The sequence below is a fragment of the Mauremys reevesii genome, linkage group 20 (assembly GCF_016161935.1).
Source record: "Mauremys reevesii isolate NIE-2019 linkage group 20, ASM1616193v1, whole genome shotgun sequence".
In the NCBI taxonomy this organism is placed as follows: Eukaryota; Metazoa; Chordata; order Testudines; family Geoemydidae; genus Mauremys; species Mauremys reevesii.
Genome location: NC_052642.1, coordinates 20,697,090 through 20,718,810, shown reverse-complemented (window position 1 = coordinate 20,718,810; position 21,721 = coordinate 20,697,090). Strand labels below are relative to the sequence as shown.

The 21,721-nt window shown below is 45.5% G+C and overlaps 1 protein-coding gene across 2 annotated transcripts in view; it reads left to right on the top strand.

Annotated features, from left to right (window-relative positions):
* Nucleotides 1-19,436, top strand: part of VPS53 (VPS53 subunit of GARP complex) — a 97,538-nt gene extending 78,102 nt beyond the window's left edge. The window contains exons 20-24 of one of the 2 annotated variants that reach the window (XR_005590097.1): nucleotides 5,762-5,899; nucleotides 10,640-10,744; nucleotides 11,155-12,847; nucleotides 17,483-17,585; nucleotides 19,220-19,436. Coding sequence is in view for 1 of the 2 variants with exons in the window: in XM_039507769.1 (XP_039363703.1) it covers nucleotides 5,762-5,899; nucleotides 10,640-10,744; nucleotides 11,155-11,325 (414 nt within the window). In the remaining variant the exon portion in view is untranslated. Of the gene's footprint in view, nucleotides 1-5,761; nucleotides 5,900-10,639; nucleotides 10,745-11,154; nucleotides 15,323-17,482; nucleotides 17,586-19,219 lie in introns of those variants that run through there. The other variant, XM_039507769.1, reaches the window with a different exon arrangement.
* The last annotated feature ends 2,285 nt before the right edge of the window (nucleotides 19,437-21,721 follow it).

The window sequence follows — 21,721 nt, the reverse complement described above, 5'->3', positions numbered from 1 at the left end:
CTTTATAATCAGTGATGTCATGATACATTTTGGGGAGTGGGGAAGTGGGTTACAAAAGCTGGCCAGGCGCCGGTAGGCAGTGTGGTCTGGGGTTAGATCAGGGAAGAGTTCAGATTCCCGGATTTTGTTTCCAACTCTGCTGCTGCCTCATTGGATGACTTGGGACAAAGTCCCTTCATTTCTGCGTACTTAAGATTATCCTCCCGTAAAATGGGGATAGTGGAGCTTACAGTACCTGCCTCACAGTGCTGCAGTGAGGTTTAATCCTCCTAAAGAGCCTGGTGAAAAGCACGCACTATGAGTGACTGGTTATTTATGGCTAAAGCTACTGTAGGAAGTACAGCTGTCCTCCTGGGAAATCCTTGTGTGCCCAGGATCCTCCCTGGGTAACCCACCCAACCTCCCACCGCCACCTGTTGTGCTGTCCACCTGCTGTCCTGGGAACACAAGCAGAGGATGATGGAAATTGAAGCCTGGGGCTCCTCTGTTCTTAGCCCCCATCATCAGAAGGGTTGGTGCAGAGGCATCCCTGGATGGCTGTATCAGATGTGCCCCCAAACTAGGTCCAACACAGTGCTTAGATGGTGCAGGGGGCCCTGCACAATGGTGAATTTCATCCATTATTCATATAAATGTCTAATATTGAAAAGGGAATTGCTGCAGAAAGCGATTCCACTGTAAATGAGTTGGCTGCTGTGGCTCTTCCAAATCCAGCCATTTAAAAACGGAAAAGCAGAGTAAGAGCAGCCAGAATGGGAAGGCAAAGCCGTTTGCATAGTAAATAGTCTAGAGAGGAGCCAAGGCACATTGTCAAGTATCAGAGAGGGAACCGTGTTAGTCTGGTTCTGTAAAAGCAGCAAAGAATCCTGTGGCACCTTATAGTCTAACAGACATTTTGCAGCATGAGCTTTCGTGGGTGAATACCCACTTCATCGGATGCAAGTATTCACCCATGAAAGCTCATGCTTCAAAACGTCTGTTAGTCTATAAGGTGCCACAGGATTCTTTGCTGCAAGGCACATTGATTTGTCAACCTGGAGATGGAAGCTCAGCTGCAAACATTGCCTCCTTAATGGGGAGAATTCTGATCAGGGCCTGAAATTGCCTTCAACTCAAAGCCAACAGCTCAGTTCTGAATGATTGCCCCTGCCTCGAAGTGCCCAGTAATCAGTCAGTATCCAGAGCATTCTTATTCTTTTGTGTTCCTAGTCCCCAGACATGTCCATGGCAAACAAACCATGAAGATGATTGGTTAGGAATGTTGTATTGTCATTTGGTTGTTGCTTTTCTTAGTGCTAGAAGATTTGTAATGATGTAAACATCTGCTAGAGAGCTGCTCTTGGTTTCTTTTATGACTTAAATGCAGAGTGTATCAGGTTTTTAAGTTAGTCTCCTTTTGAGAGAGAAATCGAATCATGATAACCTGGCTAGATTCAGAACAGGGAAAATATTGTGTCACTTTGTAAAGTTATTTTCGTTCGAGTCGGTAGAACCTGTTTTCTTGAACAAGAAGTTTCATTTAATCTTAACTAGAGAGATGCAGGCGTGTTGATGGTGTTCAGAACAGTTCCTGAGAGACTGGCTAACGTTAAAGGAAGAGGAGGCCGTTTTTATAGTACTTCCCACCACCTGTATGTGCTCACTGGGGAATTGCTCTCAGCACTTTTGACCATGGTTACACTCTGCTAGAGCAGCTCTGGCTTTTGAAGCTTCTCAGGTGCCCAGCCCCTGACCTGTGTGTAGGTGTCTGTATTTAGTAGTGGGAGCTGAGGGGGAATGTTTCGCAATGAAATGTCCAGGCAACACCCTCCAAGTGGCTTTTAAATAATGTAAAGATGGTAACCCAGTCCAGCAGAAGCCTTGGACTCCTTCGTTACAGCCAAAATGAACCCTGTTGTGCCTAGGTGCTGAGATCAGTTGCTGATGACGTGCTGTAATAATCATAGTAAGATTAAGAAAAATGATGGAAGTGTGAGAGAAGTTTCTGCCTTTCCTTGGCTTTGTTAGTTTGTTTCCCAGCTAGTGTTTTGTTCAAACAGGGTGTTAGAACGTGGATCGTGTAGATCCTTGTTTGTATTTCCTTTTACAGCAGTTTGGAGAACAAAATGCTGTACAAAAGTGTGGGTTGCTGCATTAGACCATGACTGGCTTTGGAGCTGTGAACGGCTTATTGTGAATGTAGTTTAAACAAAAAACGACATCCTTTCTAGGGCCTGGGGCTAAGAGGTGTAGCTCCCAGCGGTGCCATTTGTAGTTTTCTACAGGTGCTTGCAGCAGTCTCTCCAGTTTTCTTGCAGTATTTCTCTATCCTACATACCTGAGCCTGCAATGGAAATTCCAGCTGCACGCACAAGCTGGTTGTGTTCATCTGATGGGTCTTGGCTTTTTATGAAGCTTTTAAACAGGCAGATGGAGGCCTGACGCTGGCTTGGTGGCTCAAGATGGACCATCGCAAGACGGTCTGGTTGGGAAGGGTTTGGAGAAAAGAAGATTGAGGAGTCCTTTTGATGCTGTGGGGACCTCAGAGGAATGTAATGGGGGAGTGAGACTGAGAGGAAGAGTCCGGTGGGTAAGAGAGGAAAATCAAGAGTTCTGGGTGGAGAAAGAAATTGGAAGAGAAATAATATTTGTCAGGATGTGACTTTGCGCGCCTCAATTTTGGGTGCGCTGCTTGAGACCCCCCTTTAAAGGGTCCTACTTTTCAGAAAACACTGGACTCCCGCTCGCTGAAAATTAGGCCCAGTTAAAATGTCTCAATTTGGACATCCAAAATCTAAGGCACTCAAACTTACTAGTGGGTTTTAAAAATCTTGACCTTACTCTTAATCCACATGCTTCTAAAACCAGTAAGTCGCTGGCTGGTTTTTTTACTATTGTGTAATTAAAAGCAGCCAAACTGATTTAAAAAAAAAAAAAGTTTTTAAAAGCTGAGAATTTGTGCCAAGGTACAGCCCAAAGCAAATCTGTTTGCATGAATTCCTGACCCACTTCTGTACAGGTTGTATAATGAAAATGCTCAGTGTTGTACATCCCATGGCCTCTGCGTGTGTCAGATCTCAAGCTTAAGTAAGTGGCAGCCCTGCTCAGGATTCTGATAGGAAATCTCCAAAGTCATCCCAGCTGCTGTTTTGGGAGAAATATAGAAGTAAGGTCCCGAGTACTGATGACAATCAGAGATCTCATGGCAGTTTTGTCAGGAGTTGATGTTAAGCCATGTGTCCTGGCTAACTTCCATTGTGGGCAATTATTTTCTGCCTCCTGCAGTTCCTCTTGTTTTTCCAGATGGATGAGATATTCCTCTATTTAAAAACACTCTGGTGTGGTGGTGTTGATACAGAATGGCTGCTGAGGGGAGCTTGGCAAACCCTTTGGAGTGTTCCTGGATGAAAGCTGGTGTGGCACACATAAAATGCCTTTCATCTCAGGATCTCCACGTGCTTTACAAACCATTTCAGGCACACCGCAGCATCGTGAAGTAGATAAGTGTTCTCAATTTCAGAGATGGGGAAACCGAGGCACTGAAGTGGTTTGTCTAAGGTCACACAGTGGGGCCAATGGCAGGCTCAGGACTAGAACTCTGAGCTCCTGGCTCCCAGTTCTTGGTCTCCTTTCTTCTCTGTATCTTCCCTAGAGAGCCCCAAAAGTAACAGACAGCAAATAGCGCCCTTAAGAAAGCAAGCAGTTTTGTCAGTGTCTTTGACATATACTGAAACAGTGAACTTTGATACGTACCCATGTATCAGGGAATGCAAATGACTGGACAGATCAGGAGAGTTTGCATTACCTTTGCATTTACGTGCAGCTGCTGGGTCTGTCGCCCCAGCTGTTCTATCTTAATACACCTGTCTGGTGACTGGGACAGCCCTGCTCTTTGTTTGAAGATGTGGCTTGGGTGGGACAGGCTTTCAGATGGGAGAACAGTGAACTTCTGATTGATGTCTTAAAAGCTACCGGCTGCCAAGGAATCAGAATCAGGGTCTCTGAGCAACATGCTTTTGTGAAATGAAACCAGATCTTTTAAAAGAAATAAAATAAAAAGATGTTGCTGTGTTTGTGTAAAGACTGAACTGCTGCTGCTTTCCCTAATAGAAAGCAAATGGCTGAAGTACAATTCCTAGTTGCCTTGTATAATAAACATTATTAGAGACTCAAGGTTGTTACTGGAGCTTTTCTGAATAACCATGTGGTTAAAGTGATTAACCCGTTACCAGCAGTGCGTTTGTGGTGGTGGTATTAGGGTAATGGAATAACATGTCCATTTCAGCTCTCTGATCACTGTGTTGTCTAATGCAAACTGAACAGTGCAGGTCTGTTAGTCTTTGATCTACCCTGAATCCATTTCATTCTGAGTGATGCTTGTTCTCTTGGGGCTGGATTGACAAAGATATTTAGGCGCTTAGAGATGTCGATAGGCACTTAGTGAGATTTCCTAAAGCACCTGTATATGGTAGGTGACTAACTCCTATTGATTTTCAATGGCAGTCAGGTGCCTAACCTGCTCTAGGCACTTCTGAAAATCCCGCTAAGCCCCTATTTGCATCATCAGTTGTCTAAAGACCTTCGTAAATCTGGCCCTGGTGCAAACGTTACCATAATAACGTTGCTTTTTACTGCCACTGCTGATCTCTGAAGGGAGTTTCTCAGCCATTTAACAGTGGTCACATTCAAATCCAGGCACCGGTACAATGTTTGTGAATGTGGTTTTTTTGTTTTTTTTTATTATATGGAATCCTGTTCCCACTGCACTGAACCAAGACCATCAGTTCATCTCTCACACGCCTTGAGACAGCCATTGTAGAGTGTCCCTTCTTTAATCTGGCATTTGAACTTGCCATGGCCGCTTCTTTTGAGATCCGTATCCCAAGTATATTAACTAATGTCCGGTAGCCTTCATATGTTAACTAAACTCTGTGTGCTTAGGGCCGTAACACGAATGTCCTTAACTATTGTCGGGATTTTTGCAGTGCTGGTAAGGTTGTAGGGAGCACACTTCTGCCTGAGTCTAACTCCTTTGCAGGATGAGCCGTGTATCTGGATACCCAGAGTGTTTCCTGTCCCAGGTTAACAAATCAAATTGTGCTCCAATTCTGATTAAGCAAAAATACAGCCCAAATGACTCAGGTCTCTGCTCCGCGGCTGGTCTCCACCCTGCTTTTTAATTCATACCTGAAGGATTTATGATGATTAAGCTCTGGCTGAGGGCACCTTTTCCAGTTTAGCTACTGATGAGCAGCAGCCACTTCCCATTATGCTGCGTGAAGTGTTGGATGAGGCCAGTTTTGGGAAAGTTCACATCCACCGTACTGCGTTACACTGAGTCAGTAAGCGCAGTGCGTTAGGTGGGGAGCTGTCGGTATATGTACTGTTCTGTCGTTTTATTCGTGTTTGCGTGAATGCAGACCAATGGGGAGCATTGCAGGCTGGGAGGCAAAGGGATCAGGTGTTATTGAGTTGGTCGTAGTAACTAGTTAACATTACAGCTTACAAATGGGTGACACGCTATGAGCCAGATCCTGAGCTGGCGTAAATCACCATAACTCCATTGAGGTCAGGGGAGATCTCCTGATATACACCAACCGAGGGTCTGGTCCTTTGAGGCTCCATCACAGTGATTCATTCCTTCTGTGCCAACAGTGACGTAAATGCCGAGATGTTCTGGGATTGTGAAGAGTTTAACTTTTAGACTTTGTGGCATCCTAGCTGCTCATGGCACTTAGTAGCTGGGAACAGTATAACAGCAGAGTGTGATTAACTATTACAGCTGCTGTTGGATACTCACTCCCTGAAGATGGTTCTCTTGGATCTGCCTTCCATTGGGTCCCAGGTGGTGAGAAAGGCTCCTGCCAGCTACACAAAGATAGTGGTGAAAGGCATGACGCGGGCGGAAATGATCCTGAAGGTAACTCTTGAGATTCTTTATTCTGAGGACTGAGTCGGCTTGACCTGGAAACTGGGAGTGTGACGGCCACGGGGCCCTTTCTTTGGAACCCAGCGTTACCGAGGGCACACGTGCGTATGTGCACATTGGTACAGCGTGGCTGGCATTTCCAGGGCACCAGGAAGTTGGGCACTCAAATCCCATTGACTTTCAATAGGGTTTGGGCTCCTAATTCCCTAAGGCACCTTCAAAAATCCCTCCCCATAAGCTTCAGAGCAAATGCTGCAGCTAACGGTACTTCGAGACTTTCCTGCACAGCTGGTTGGTGGGAGCCAAGTGGGGTGGTGGCAGCTGTTCGCTGTCTGGCCGAAGAGCCAGTCCAGACACGGCTCCATTACCTTGTTGACTGGGATCCTCTTTCGCTTTTTGAAGCCTGTGAGTGTTAAATGACCCAAGAACAATTTTTGTCATAATATGAACTAACAATTGATGTGAAAACACCAGAGCTTGTTGGGTCCTTGGAGTAATATATCAGATTTGAGGCTGAGCTAATACCAAGGGTGGGCACAGCAGTGCTGAAGGTCGTGACCTCCCATATCTCCTGTGGATGGCGCTGTCTTCTGCTTGTTAACGAAATAGTGCAGATAGTTTTGTGAGAGAGAATCAGTGGGAGCTGGGATCAATTATAATGTCCAGGCTACGCTAACACAATAATGAGGGTCTAATTTAAACTAGGGGAGAGGAAAGTGAGCGGATTCAGTTTTAAGGCTGTCCTTAACCCTGTGCACTTTGGTGCTGCCTGTTGGCTCAGAGAGTTGGTTTGTTCGACACATGCTTGCCACACTCCCAGGCTAAGGCCATGGTAGGAGTTTGTGCGACCACAGTACCATAGTAAAAGAAAGTCCCTCCCCCAAAGGGCTTATGCTCTCAATAGACAAAACAAAAGGTTTTTATCCTCCCGTATCATACTAGCTTCATCAGTCATGCCAGTGCCGTAACAAGGGCAAGGCGAGTGAGGCACTTGCCTCGGGTATGCAAAGCGGAGGGGCGAAGCCCTACTGCAGTCAGTGGCACTTCGGCGGCAGCTCTACCGCTGCTGCTTCTTCGGCAGCAATTCGGCAGTGGGTCCCTGAGTCCCTGTTGGACGGAAGGACCTGCCGTCGAATTGCTGCCAAAGAGCCTGGAGCCGGCCCTTGCCTCAGGCGCAAAAATTACTTGTTATGGCTCTGAGTCATGCTATGAAGCCAGTGCAAGTGGTGAGACACTTGTATTGACGTTGCAGCAGATCCGTTAGATCCTTTAGGCAATGTATGATAGTGCAACTGTTAATATAATGCAGAGACCTTGCATTAGTCGCGTGTCTGCTTTTTCAGAGAGCACAGACTGTCGGTGCTAGTGTTTAAAACACGTCTGCTTACACTGAGCGGGTCATTTAGTGCCAAACGGACCCTTTAGTTATTCTCCCTCTAGTCAATATTTCCTTTACCATATTTCATACCACCACACTCTCCAGAGTCCTGCTGGGAACCCGCAGTCCCGGTAATAAACTAGTGACCAGAATAATTGGTTGGCTTATACACCCAAAACAATCCAATTGGCATTGATTCCTGTTCCTTTTTTATGAATCAGTCCCCTCACGTCCAAGAACCTGGCATCTGTGCTCTGGCACTTAACTTGTAAGTGGTGTTGATGTGTTGGAAGGAGTTTGTGCTCCTCTCCTTCTAGGACTCTCGGATAGTGGGGTGCAGACTCTGGCTGCTTTAGTGATGGATTTATTTTGTATTGTTTTGATGGATAATATAGTTTTAAGCATTTTTTTTTATTTTTATCAATTGAAATGTTCACAGTTGTGCAGAAATATGAGGGGTTGTCAGGCAATAATTATTTAATGACAGTCAGTGTTGAGATTCACAAAGTTAAAGCTTTATAACCGTTAAATTGTCAACATCACACGTCAAAATATACAAAGTAAACATCCTTAAATGAAACTTCACGTTCTCAAGCAGCATGTTTTCTCCCGGTTCCCATCTGTAAATTTTTATTATTGATGGAACTATTTTTTATCGGTTTGTTGATGTGTTGTGAAACAGTTTGTGTCTACATGACTATGGTATTTAGTTGAGCTGGTGTGCTGGGAAAGAGAAATGTCTCAATGACAGAATCCAGTGTATGGGGAGATGGGTCAAAGGAAACGTATGGAAGTGGTTGGAAGGACAGGGAAGGTTTTTTCTTCCCCCAGTAAGATGTTTTGCTGACTAGCTCCAGTAAAAGACTTTCTTTATAGAGCTCATTGCAGACCTACTTACCTATTTTTGAAGTGAAAGCAGCTTATCCTCTTTCCAGCTTTCAGTCTCCATTTTAATCACTCCTCACTTCCTCCTGGGCAAGGGCCCAGTCTCTCCCAGCCCCTGCTGGAAGTCAGTGGGCTCTGTACCACACCAGATTCAGCCTGTATGGAGAAGTGTTGGTCCAGATAAGTCCAGAGAGCCTTGTCAGAGATCGAGGGGCCATTAATGTTGGTAATGTAATAACATGGTCTGGTGTGGAGTGGCTCTGGGTACTCAGATGCCACGAGGCGGATAATACTAAAATAATAAATACTAAGGGCTAGATCAACTAGGGATGTAGATATGGTTTAAAAATAGCAACCGTGTAACCTATTAAAATTCTGTTGGTTAAACGGTTAACCATTAAGGTGGAGAACTTGGGGTGCTGCAGGGGGTGCTGCCGCCCACGCCCGGGATCGCTGCTGCCAGCCCAGCGCCCAGGATCCCGGCTGCTGGCCCCCGGCCCAAGGCAGCAGCGGAGTCCTGGGTGGGGTCAGCAGCAGAGTTTAATCATTAACCGAAACTGAGACATGAGGTTAAAGTCAGATGCCTTAAAACAGGGTTCGGCAACCTTTCAGAGGTGGTGTGCCAAGTCTTCATCTATTCACTCTAATTTAAGGTTTTGCGTGCCAGTCATGCATTTTAATGTTTTTAGAAGGTCTCTTTCTCTAAGGCTATAATATATAACTAAACTATTGTTGTATGTAAAGTAAATAAGGTTTTTAAAATGTTTAAGAAGCTTCATTTAAAATTACATTAAAATGCAGAGCCCCCCGGACTGGTGGCCAGGACCTGGCAGTGTGAGTGCGACTGAAAATCAGCTCGGGTGCCATAGGTTGCCTACCCCGGCCTTAAAACAACCCACCAGTGCAGATATCCCTGGCTAACTTCATGGCATGTAAAGCAACAGTAGCCTGGTCAACGAATAGAATTGGGCAAACCTTCCAAACCCATGAGAAACTAGCCTACTTCAGGCTCCAGTCCAGACCAGGAACTCTGACCAGGGGCATGAACCTGACCCGGCTTTTGAGTGAAACCTTCTTTCCCCGCTCAGAGCACTATGGTTTCATTGGAGATTTGGTGGCTTGGGACAGTGCAGCTCAGGAGGTGAACTCAAGTTAGCTGAAATCCCCCCCAAAGCCAGTGTGGAGTTTCCCCACACTTCTGCTCACTGATCCCAATCCATGGGGGTACCACTGTCCCCATGTGGCTTAGATCCTGTGTATCCTAATCATTGTCTCAAGTAGCTTCCTCAGGCAGCCTAGCTGTGAAATGGAGTGAAAAGCAGGCCCTTGCTGCTACGCAGTGACCCTAAACTGTGCTTTCCTGGGGAGATGCCTGACGGTAGAAATGCAGCCCTCTCCTGCTACCCGACTGGATGCCGTGTCTGCTCTGTATAGTGGAAAGGGAGCTTGGGTAATAAGCAATTCAGGCTCATTGATGGGGCAGCAAGGGGGAAGTCTGGGCTCCCACTGTGCACATGCTGCCTGTCCTGAGCAGAGGATTTCTGGCTCCAGGGCTGCTAGCTGGGGCTTTTCACCAGCACCACGTTCATGGTTCTTCTCCCTGGGCAAGTTCCTTCCAGTGGTATTGAAGAGACTCATGCTTCCCAGTTTAATAAAATGAAATTTCAAACCCCGCCCCCAGTGCCTGCCAGCCCGCAAGCTGGGAGGCAGAGTCCTGCAGCAGCTTCAACACAGTACGCAGTCCCTGCAGCCTTTCGGATCTGTTCAGCTTCTGTGTCGCACCCCTCGCCCCTCCCTGCTCTGGGATTCGTTGCTGCTTTGCTCTGCTAACCTGCCCACACCTTTCAGTAACAGGAAGCGTGGATGGCCTCTTTTCCGTTCTTTAGCCATCGTAGGTTCTGCTGGTTTGCACCGAGACGAGACTGGACGCTGTTTGTTCTACATGGATACCACAAGCTACCCACACCGTGTCTGTGGCATGTTGCCCAGACAGTTCCATTGTAAGACAGCCCTGCTTTGGGCTCTGGGTGAAAGGCCTTGGAAGTCTGTTGGCAGGACAAAGCACAGGGACTGAGCAGGAGAGTGTTGTCCTGAGCCCTCCAGAGCTTTGATCTTTTAAAGCACAAAGCTTTATCCTGCAGTTTAAAAAGCAGAATTTGCCTTTTCCCAGGTAAAGCTGGAGCAGGACTTTGGCTCTTGTAAAATGTGCATCATTCCCTTCCTCTCCAGAATCCCTCCACCTGGATCTAGTTTAAACTGTAACAGTTCTTCATCCTTTGCGGATGCCAGGCTGTGTAGGAGACAGTTCAACCTAATGAATTTCAGTTTGGCTTTTAGAAGCTCAGCTTATAAGTCAGGAAGAACTTCTCCCTCCACCATTGATATTGGTTTTCGTATAAGTGGTTGGTGGGTTAATATGTTCATAGCTTGTGTCTGATTCATCTCTCTCTCTCTCTCTCTCTCTGCAGGTGGTTATGGCCCCTCATGAGCCCCCGGTTGTGTTTGTTGACAATTACATCAAACTCCTTGCTGATTGCAGCACAGACACTTTCCAGAAGATACTAGACATGAAGGTTAGAACCAACCCAGCAGAATTTACGGTCCTATAAAGTCCCCCTCTGGAGAAAGCTGAATGCCTTGGCAACTGTTTCAGTAGAAACGTGTAGGGCTTCTGAAGTATGAAAAGGCAATTTACAGAACAAATGCAACCTCCCTGCTCTGAAAGCATGGAGAGCTGCTGCTGACTGATGGCATTACCCTGCTTTCCCTTTACGCACTCACTTGGGAGTTCAATCCCTGGCTTCAGGCTTAGCTTTCCTTTGTCCAGAACAGTGGGGTGGCTGTATCCTGCCCTGGCAGGGGAGGAAGAGAAGACTGAGGTTTGAACCTGGGTCTCCAGTAGCTCTTTTCCAGCACCCAGTGTCCAGGTTCAGTAATGCTCTCACTGTGTATTGTGATTCCACTTCCCTTTGTTTCTTCACAGGGCCTAAAGAGAAGTGAGCAAAGCAGCATGTTGGAACTGTTCCGCCAGAGGCTGCCCGCCCCTCCCTCGGGGGTAGAAAACACCAGCTCCATGTCCCTGACGGCGCCCACGCCTGAGCAGGAGTCCTCACGAATCCGAAAACTGGAGAAACTCATCAAAAAGAGACTGTAGATGAACAGAAGCAACATCTGCCGCCCCCCAGCAACTTTGGCCAGGTCTTGTGCAGGCTCCCCATTATCCTACACTACGTCACTGAAAAATAGCTGCCGAATCAATGCCACGCCCTGAGACGCATTAACCGTATTGCTCTGAATGGAGAAGCAGCATGATTTTGGCAAGGGGTGAATGCTTCCCAGGGCTCTGTGCCCTGGGGATAGATTAGCCGAGTGAAACCTGTCTCACTGGGGCTTCTCCAGGCCCACGGCTTCGAGGAGATGCAGTGAGTTGAAAATGGTTTAACTGAATTACATCCAAGGTTCGCCAGCTGCTCATATGATGCTAGTCGCTCAGCGTCTAGCTGCAGTTCCCATTTGGGGTCTCCCAGTGTGGCGTGTTGGACTCTGCCTTGAAAGTGACAAGACGACATCCCTTCCCCATCATAGAGCTGCTTGTTTCTTTAAAAATAAGATTCCCTTAAATCGCTGGCTTCTGGCCCCCGGGACTCTACCAAGCTTCTTATAAATGCCCAGGACACTGCAACATCTCCCCTGTGCTGTGAGGGCAGAAGCGTGTGCTGAAGCTGTCAGTAAAACAGCAAGGAGAACCCTCTGTGGGAAGCAAGGAGGGAGTGAAATCACTGCATTCAGTGGTCAAATCACACCTTACTGCTAACAAGCCAGCGGTCTCTGTTGCTTTTTCTGCTTTAAGGCCAAATTCTACATCTGCTGAAGCAGTCTCCAGCTTCTCATTATTTTCTCACGTGCACTGGACTACCCCGCCCTCTCTAACCCACACTATACCTCTTCCCCTCCTCCACAAAGGGCTGTTCATGGAATAAGCCCTTGGAAGCCAAGCATCAAATGGTGCTATCCCACCATGCTTGTGGCCTCCTGTTTCATGCCAGCTGGAGCCCAGAATGTGGGTGTGCCACTTTGGCACCATTGCTGCCCTGAAGGCAGAGCCGCTGGAAATGTTAGTTTTAATTATAGGCCTGCTGCTGCCAGGATTTCTTCACAGGATGGAACTCTCTCACTGGCTTTAAATTTAAAGGACCTGGTTCTCCTCTCACTTACGCTGTCACAACTTGGACTGAGTGGCTCCAGATTTGCACTGGAATATCTGAGGGGAGAATTGGGCCCCAAATCTCACAACGCAGCTTGTTTTAAAGTAACCAGAATTGCAATCCGATTCCCATTGGAGTCAGCAGCAAGATGCTCCTTGATATCAGTAATAGCAGGATTTGTGTTGCTGGATCTAAATTGTAAAGTGTTTGTGTGAAAAGTGCTCATCTTGGCACATGCTTGCCTGAGAAGCCTTAACTGAGTGACACAATCACCTCATTATCACCACTGGATTTCTTCCCAAACCCCCTGGCAACCTCTCCATGTGGTTCTAAAGGTGTGTTTCAGACCAGCTGATGATACAAGACCACAGGGATTTTGATGGCGGGAGAGTTCACGTGCAGCTTCCGTATTGTAATCCAGGCTTTCCTACCCATTCTGCAGGAGGCACGTGCATGCAGTGTTTGTGTCAGGTGAGGAGTCACTGCAGCTGACTAGCAGTCATCTCAGGAGAATCGCACTCCACGGCACATCAGGCTTGCTTCTAATTCTAGTATTGATTTGGGGGCCACTGTCAATACAGGTTGGTTAGTGTTTGCAGCCACTGTTCAGGGATATATAGTTCATGTCAGGGAGAGAACACTCCAGATCAAGTACAGATTTATTTAACCAAACTCCACACACACAAACCTGTGTCTAAAATTAAAAACCCTGCAGCGTTTCAGTGACACCAAATGAGAAATGTCCTTGTTGAGACTGAAAATCTGGCCTGACTTTGCTTCATGTTCATCTTTTTTGCACTGTTTTGTCCTCTATCACTCCACCTGCTCCTTCCCGGGGGGCGCGGAAGATGGACACGACACGCGCACACACACACACACACGCACACACTGTGGCTTCTGTGCTCATAGCTGAGGAGACTGGTGGTAGCCCATGCAATGGTGGGGGATTTGTTTAAATCCTGTTACAAGTAGGATAGAGATCTGTTAGAAGCTGGATGTAATAAAAAAAACCTGAACCAAACTCTGTTCAAATAACTGATGATGGTTGCAATACGTGCAATATTCTGCATTACTGCATTTCCTTTACTGATAGCTTATTTGTTGGGCGCTAAATGAAGATAACTATTCATGTTCCTGAGCATTAACGCTCCTGTCCCTCCTCGAAAGACCTTTATTGATGTCTAGGTCTTGAACAAATCTAATATTCATGCTCCATCCCTGCCTTGTTTCCTTTGACATAATTTGCTAATTTCCAGCATGTGGTAAGGCAAGCTGCTGAAGTTCCTACCTTCTCTGGATCTGGCTCATTCCCAGCATTCAGTGGTTGGGGTGACCCTGTTCCTGTCATAGGTTTTTAAAAGTGGAATCAGAGATGAATGTTTTGGAAAAGGTCCCATAACTTTCCTTCACTTCCCTTTAACATCCCCAAGTATCATTCTCGTATGATTATAGGCCAGCTTTGAACAGTTCTGTTGGAATAAGAAGTTTTGTTTTGTTTTGTTTTTTTGTATTGGCAAATAATATATTAAGCCTGCATTTTCCAAAGTCATTGGTGATTTTTGGATTTCTGGCTTGAGGCACCTTCGGTGGGCCTGATTTTCAGAAGTTGGATGTTTCATGCCCTTGAAAAATCAGGCCCCCGTTAAGGTGACTCGAGTCAGGCACCCAATCGCTAGTCATTTTTGAAAACGTAGGCTCCAGTGTTTTCCCTTATCAGCTCCGTGTGAGTGAGATAGTAGATTCTATGCCTGGGCTGGTAATGATAATAGTGATTTTTCCAAGACTGATAAATCAGCCTGTGTCCTAATAGTTTATGAACCGATAGACTGATTACAGTAGAATTGGTAAATCAGCAGATAAAATCATTTGTATCTGACCAAAATTGTTAAGAACTGACACTTACATGAGAGTTGAGATATTGTAACACCTTCATTAACCTTGTCTACACCAGGAAATCTTTACAAAAAACTCCTACAATTGAAACTGGTTCGAATGGTGTGCTGGTGTTAAAATGCTGGGAGTCCTAGTGGAGGCAGCTGGTGGAGGCAGCCGGGCATGTACACCAGGGAGTCCTGTATCGCTAAGCATGCACCTGAAACGGTGGTAGTGGGAGGAATTTTTGTAAACTTGGCTAAAAGGGGTGACAACAAGCTCCAGTTATGTGAACTTCTGAAACCTTATCAGAAAGCCTGTTGGATCACACCACTTCCCCAGGTGCCGATTATTGTTTCTGTCACTTCTGCTAGTTTTACAACCTGCGTTCTCAGGGAGTGGTGTTTGCACTTCATACCGATCAGTTTACAAAAGACAGCCTAAGAAAAGAGGGTGTGTAGGCTGCCTTTCCTGAAGAACAAATAATTAAACCCAATGTGGGTTATTACTAGTTATTACCAAATGCAGTAGCCAAGCCCTATGGGAATGCAGGTTGTTTGCATAGATTCATTATCTGCGTGCTGGACTAGTAACTTCACTTTATTTTTTTCCTCACAATGAAAATTAGCAATAGCGTGGTCAGTGCTGTAATGTACTGTGTGGGGATGAAATCTGAACTATTTCCATGTTTCTTTACCCGGAAGACTCCTACATTGTTGTTCTCTGCCATTCAGAATTCTAGAGATAAAAGGAAAGATTAACAAAAACAATAAATAAATAAAATCAGAAGAATGTTAGAAACCCAGGCGCATTGAATTGTACCCTGTAAAGGACATGTTTGCATTTGTCTCCCTTGATTTGAAATTTTCTTCTCTTGTTCTTGTGTATTTATCAGAGTGGACGCGTCTGAAAGTGTAAGTGTCAGCTGGCTGAGTTGTACATTTTCTGAGGATAAAGGAATTGTGTTTCTGTATGAAATATCTTGTTATGTTTTCTGTCCAGGAAGTAATTTCTTGATGTATATTGGAGTGTGACACTAAAGCTAATTAAATCATTACTAACGACCCTCTTCTAGCCTGTGTTTTGAAGCAATTTATATAGACCAAACTGGATCCGATTTGCCTTTGGAAGGAGGGAATCTGAAAGCTGTGTGTACACGTGCCCATACACACACCTGCACTGCACAGAATGCAGCCTTTGTCCTGAGGGCATTTGCTTGTGGAAGAATTATATCTCTATCTTTGTATTCACCACCGAGTGTTACCTGATGTGTTTTAAAATCCTCTTGCATGGTGCTCATGGTATAATACGACACATGCTGGCCTTGTAAACTTTTACAAACCTTTCTGTATCTCATTTCTTCCCCTCTCTTAGCAGACAGGGTTTCCCTCTTGTTATCTTTCCACCTTGCAGATTTCTATGGCTCCAGCAAAGTGACCTTTTGCAGACAGTATTTGTATTAGTAGCAGCAGAGCCAATGGGATTCTTCCCTGCCCAGCCCAGGTGGGAGGCAGTCCAGGAAAGTTAATCTTGTGTTAGTCAATAACGAGATGATGATTTGTAATGTCTCTACTGCTTACCTTCCAGAAAAGGCTTCTCTGGGAACCTCCTGTTTCCTTTATTAATAATGAAAAGTCAGTGACTTTTAGAATATAATAGATATTATTTTATTTTAGTCCACTTCTTTTGCTCTGAGAGTCAGTGGTTCATTTCTCTTTCCAATATGTTTCCCCTTGCCCTTCCTCCATCAAGTGATCAGGCAGAAATGTGCATGTTAATCCACCTCTTTCACCAAATTTGCAGTGATGAATGTGACTCTCTGTGTTATCATGTGAGTCATAGTGAGTTTCTCCTGACTGCAGGTTGGGAGTGGTAACAGAGGTGTTCGCGTTAACAGGCAATTTAAGACAGGTTGGCTCTTTAACATGCTATACTTAAATGAACTGAAATGATTTATTTCCAGCTATGTCACAAGCTGTTTGAACAAAACACATTCCTCTGTGTGTGAGTTGGTATAGGTGGGGCTGGTAGCACCACCTATTGGCTATCATTAAGGTTGTCTGACACTTCCCATTATAAGACCTTGTTTTCTATTCCTTATACCTTTGCCAAATCCTAACTGTTTGGGCTGAAATTTTCCATGCCAGGTGTCTGTCTCACCATCGCTCTGCTGTCAGTGAATGTCTATGAAACCCAGCAAAGTGTCCTGTGTCTCTCTAGTGCTGTTCCCAATAAAGGATGACAACCTACCACTGCTAGTAGTTACTCCATTAGCTCTGTCAGGTGGATCTAAAGGTTCCAACCTTACTGAAGACCCATGTGGTGGTGATATAATGCTACATAATGGATTTTCTGTTTTTTTCAGTTTGCTTTTTTAAAAATCTAGGAAGTTACACACCAAAAAACTACATTAAAATAGCATTAAGGTTGCAGAGTCAAGAACTCAAAAGTTAGGAAATGCCAGGGCTAATTTTTTTTCTGTGCAACCTTAATTCAGCACCCTTGTGTGTGTGCAATATGATACAATCTTTAATTCCATGATCACTTACTATTTTTCTCACAGACAACCTTTGTTCTGGCATTTCCTAACTTTTGAGTTCTTGACTTTGCAACCTTAATAATGTTCTTTGTATGTAGTGGTGTGTGCAATAGTTATGTTATGGTAGCCATTTGGCTTGTATTCATGAAAGCATGTACTGTGGAACGTCAGTAGCAATCTTCCCGGTATGGATATTATATATTTTCCAAGACGGGCTCACCCAAATTCAGGTAGTAACAGATGAACGTTATAGTGTTCTGTTGGTTGGTTGGTTGGTTAGCTCATCAGGCTGCAAATAAGAAATTGCGTTCCTGTTTGTGTTGATTTTGTTCTGACTAAACCACCATGAAACCCATTTTCTAACCCTGCAAAGTGATCTACGATGAAACTGATGAATCTGTCACCGAGTTCAATTACAGCACGAGAGGACATGGACTGGTTCAATGTTCTGACTCCGTCTTGTCTTGTGTTGAGATGCGCTTGCACTGGGTCACCTCGTAGGCTCTTGGCAGAAGGTTGTGAACCCCGTGACGTTGTTAAAAGGGCCACTTTCTTGGGGATCTTTTCTTCTGGAGCCCCCAGGAGGACACAGTTAATAAAAGGAGCAGCAATTATAATTCAGGGCAGGAAATAGTGAAATGGAAAATACAGCAAACATTTCTGTTAATCTCACCAAACCCTTTGCTTATTTTCAGCTTTATTGCCAACAGAGCTCACAGTTTCCTGCCTGCTGGTAATGCTTAGCACCTACAAAGCGCTTTACAATTGTTAACTGAGCTTCCCAAGCACCTGTTTGAGGTAGGTGAATGTTATGTCAATTTTACAGATGGGGAAGCAGAGGTACAAAAATCTTGTGACCTGTTCACGGCCACCCAGTGAGTCAGTATAACACAGAGGAGTGTGTTACTGGCTCCGTGCTGAGATGCCACTAGACCACTGTGCTTTCTTCATGTTGGTTAAAAAGGGGCCATATTAGGCAGCAAACAGAAGTGAAGCTGTTGGCTGCTGGAGGAACTAGATCCAACCGCTAAGGGGAAAAGTGAACTAGCTGCCGGAATCCCAGCTGCTACCAGCAACTGGGAGTGACAGAGGAGTGCATCCTCCAGCCCTGGGTTTAAAGTATTTGGAAAGGTGCGCCACACCAGCAGTGACACACAGGGTGCGGTGCTATGCTGTGCAGCAGAGGGAACTGCTGGAAACTGATCAGGACTTCTAATAACCAGAGTTACATGCAGTCGATGTTCATGAATTTAGTCGACATCCCAGGGAAACAAACGTTTATAGAGCACATGTTAAATCACCTGCCTTGAAGTTTAACTGAGTGTGATTCAAGCACCTTACGTTTTTCGCAGACCATGCTGGGGTGAGAAGCCTGGAATTTCCCATTGTTGGGAAATGATTTTTCCATCATTATCAAATAACTCAGATTGTGCCTGTTGTTTTTTTTCCTCTCTCATTGATTTCTCCTCTGGACCAACATCAGTGTGGCTATTGTGTGATTACTGATTAAGCTCAGAAAGCTGGGCCTGTGTGGAAAGTCCCCTATGGAACAAGGGTCCTGATAAGTTACTTGTATCCTGGATGCATGTGGGCATTAGACGAAGTAAATGAGACAGGCAAACAAGCTGTTACTTACAGACACTGGTAAAGATTTTCAAAAGAGACGAGTGATTTTGGGTGCCCCTCTTGAGATGCCTTAAAGGGGCCAGGCTTTCAGGAGGGGGTAAGAGCGTGGGCTCCTTTAAGGGATCTCACAATGGGCATCTAAAATCACTAGTCACTTCTGAAAATAATTTCCCTCCCATCTTACATGGAGTGACAGGAGCGTTTGTGACACACACTGGAATTGCTTACTGCACCCACAGTCTCACAAACCTCTTCCTCTTTGGTTGAAGTTGAACAGTATCCAGGTGCTGTCTCCCATCAGCTCTCCGTGCTGGGCTGCATCAGCACTTGGATGGGAAACGTTCAAAGAACAGCAAAGCACTTGATGAAGGGGGGGATAGTGATTCAGGAGATGTGCTCTGAGTCGGTCCTGAATCCATCCCCCCATATAGCACTTGGGTGTCTTTCAAATGAGGGGTAAAACCTAGAACCGGGTGACTTGTGGTGATTAACGTTCCCGTGACGCTTTTCGTAAGAGCAGGTTCTTTAACTTGCATTGTCAGCTGGGTTTGATGTTCTTTACCATCTGTTCTAAGTTAGTGCGTAACATTGCTGTGCTCTGTCAAACAGTTGCCACATCTTGTGGGAGGTGAATGGTCCCCCAATGCAGCTTGTAGAAGCGCTTTGGGATCCTTCAGGGTGAAAGGTGCAATGTGAACATGAGACTCTTCCGCCAGGCTGTCAAAGCAGGTTTAGCATTTGATTTACTGGACTTCAGTAAAGAGAAGGCAATAAACGAAGACACTGAACTCTTTGGCTTTCTGCAGGGAGTGAAGGACTCTTGGGACAATGACACTGGTGCTTTTACTGGAGATGTACAGAAAGGAGCAATCCAGTGTGTTCCTGCCTTATCTCCAGTTTAACTCTTTTGGAAGTATTGGCTTCTACTGAATGGACCAAAGTTCTAAATGAAATAAATCAGTCATCCCTTGGCAGGTTTAGCGTGCTGTAAATTCAGACTTTTTGATAGTGGAAATCTAGCTTCCTCCCAGCCCACCTCATTACATTTCTGTAGCTACGTTCTCAGCTGAGTATCCTCTGATCTGAGAAGCTTGGCAGCAGCTCTGAAATATTAATCATGTTAGCTTGGAAATGGCTCCTTGAACCTTTTCGGGCCTCTCATTTCATAAAGGGTTTTTGATGGGAGATTTGGAAGTAAAAGGTGATCTGCTTTCCCATTGTTAGAGACCCCAAAATGCCCGGCCTCAGGTGTATATAAAACAAAAGCAACAAACCACCTGTCCAGCACTTTTACTCTGACTCCGCTGATTTGAATCAGGTTTTTAATGTACTTTTTTAAATCCACATTTTTCTGTGAAGACAAACAACCTAATAGCATTTCTTCAAAGGAATGTAAATTCCTTAAGGAAGGATCCGGAGTTCCCAGCAGTACATAGCTGCAAACCACAGACGCCTCTGGCTGAAGGCTCTGTTCTGCTTTTAATTTGGGGGTAGTGGAGGAATTCTTTTGAAGGGTTTGGGTTCGCTTGTGCTGGGCCCGTGAGGCTAGATTGTGTGTTACTGTACAGCAACGTGTTTGCTTTGGCTGCCAGAAAACCTTTCTTTCCCCTAGAGGAGTCTTCCCCCATCAAATCTGATGATGCGGCATGATTATTTAATTAGGATTTTCCAAAAGCCGTTCCATTAGCCTTCCTAGCACTACAGGAGTCTGGAGACCTTTCCTTCCGATCCATTGTCCCCTGCACCCCCATCAACTGTGCCTCTGTAGCAGAGGCTATTCAGAAATCCAATTAACCGGACAAGTGCTATTTATATGGGACAAAATCGTAAGTGTAAGTATGCCTTGGAAAGGACTGTGACCTACATGCAAAGTTGCATCGCTTTAATAAAAAACATGCCTTTGAACTGAATTAGTGCAGTGTTGGTGTAGAGTCTCTCATATCAGTGTAAACCTGGTTTATATCAGTTTAGCCTAAAGATAAATTTACTAGGGCAGGCTAAGCTGCTAGCCAAAATGTATTTAGGACAATATGAGTGTGCCCACAAAGGGCTTAGCACAAGATTAACTAAATAATTTTAAAATAGCACCTTTAAGGCCTGGCCTACACCTAAAACGTAGGTCGACCTAGTTGCGTCACTCAGGGCTTGTGAAATTTTCACACCCTGAGCTCCATAGTTAGGTCGACCTAACACCCTGCCATTTGTGGAAGGATTCCATTGCCCTACCTACCGTCTCCAGGAGAGGCAGATTAACTACACACTGAGAGGAAAAAACCTTCTGTCAGTGTAGGAAGCATCTATGCTCTTGCGCTGGTGCAGCCCTGGAGCTGTGCTCCTGTAGTGTAGACATACCCTGAGGTAAACTGGTGCAACTTCTGTGTGCCAGCAAAGCCCTACTGGGCCTTGGTCCCACACACCCTTAACACATGTGCCTAAGGTCACGCGTGTGACTCCAGTGGGACTACTCGCAGGAATAAAGTTAAGCATGTGTAGAAGAGTTTGCAGGATAGCAGCCTGAATAAGGAGCGCAGGTTTTAGGCTCTGGGAATGTGCACTGCTGGCTGCTCTGAATAAACATAGGGAAATTGCCAGAGGATCTCAGAGATTGCTGAAATTAAAGGAAATCATATCCACTTGACTCCTTATAAACACCCCCCACCCCCTGGGCTCTGATTGAATTACGTAGCCAGACCTTTTCCCCGGCAGTTCTAGATGGAGTAACAGCAGGGCGATAGTTTCCTCCATCCCTCCCAAGCAGTGACAATCAGGTGCTTAGAAAGCGCTGACTTGGACCATTACACTGCAATCAGTTTGAAGAGGGGCTTCTTCGAACTCCTCCCGTGTGTGCTAGGGCAGGGGAAATGTAAACCTAGCTGAGGGTTTGCTGCTCTGAACTACCTTGGCTGGGTGGTTTCATGTTTCCAGTGTGGTCACTGAGATTTTCTCCAGGGTGAATGTAAACTGTTTAAAGCTGGAAGGAGGGGTGAGGGCAGCAGCCCTGTCTTCAGGCCACCTCTGGAGTACAGTACTCTCACACCCTAGCTAGGGACCAGGCCTCTGTTTTACGATCTGCCTTTATGAGATTAAAAAATGTGGTGACACCAAAGATAAATAATGCCTTGGCAGTTATATTTCACACTTGCACATGGTCTCAGTAAATAGGCTGCTCCCCTGGAGTCACAAGATCTGAAATGTATGGCCAAATGAGTGCTCGGCTGTTTGCATTAATAACTAAACCCACTTCCAAGCTGATAAAATCAGGGGAGTGACTTTGAACAGGGACAACACGGAAGGGTGTCACTCCCGGG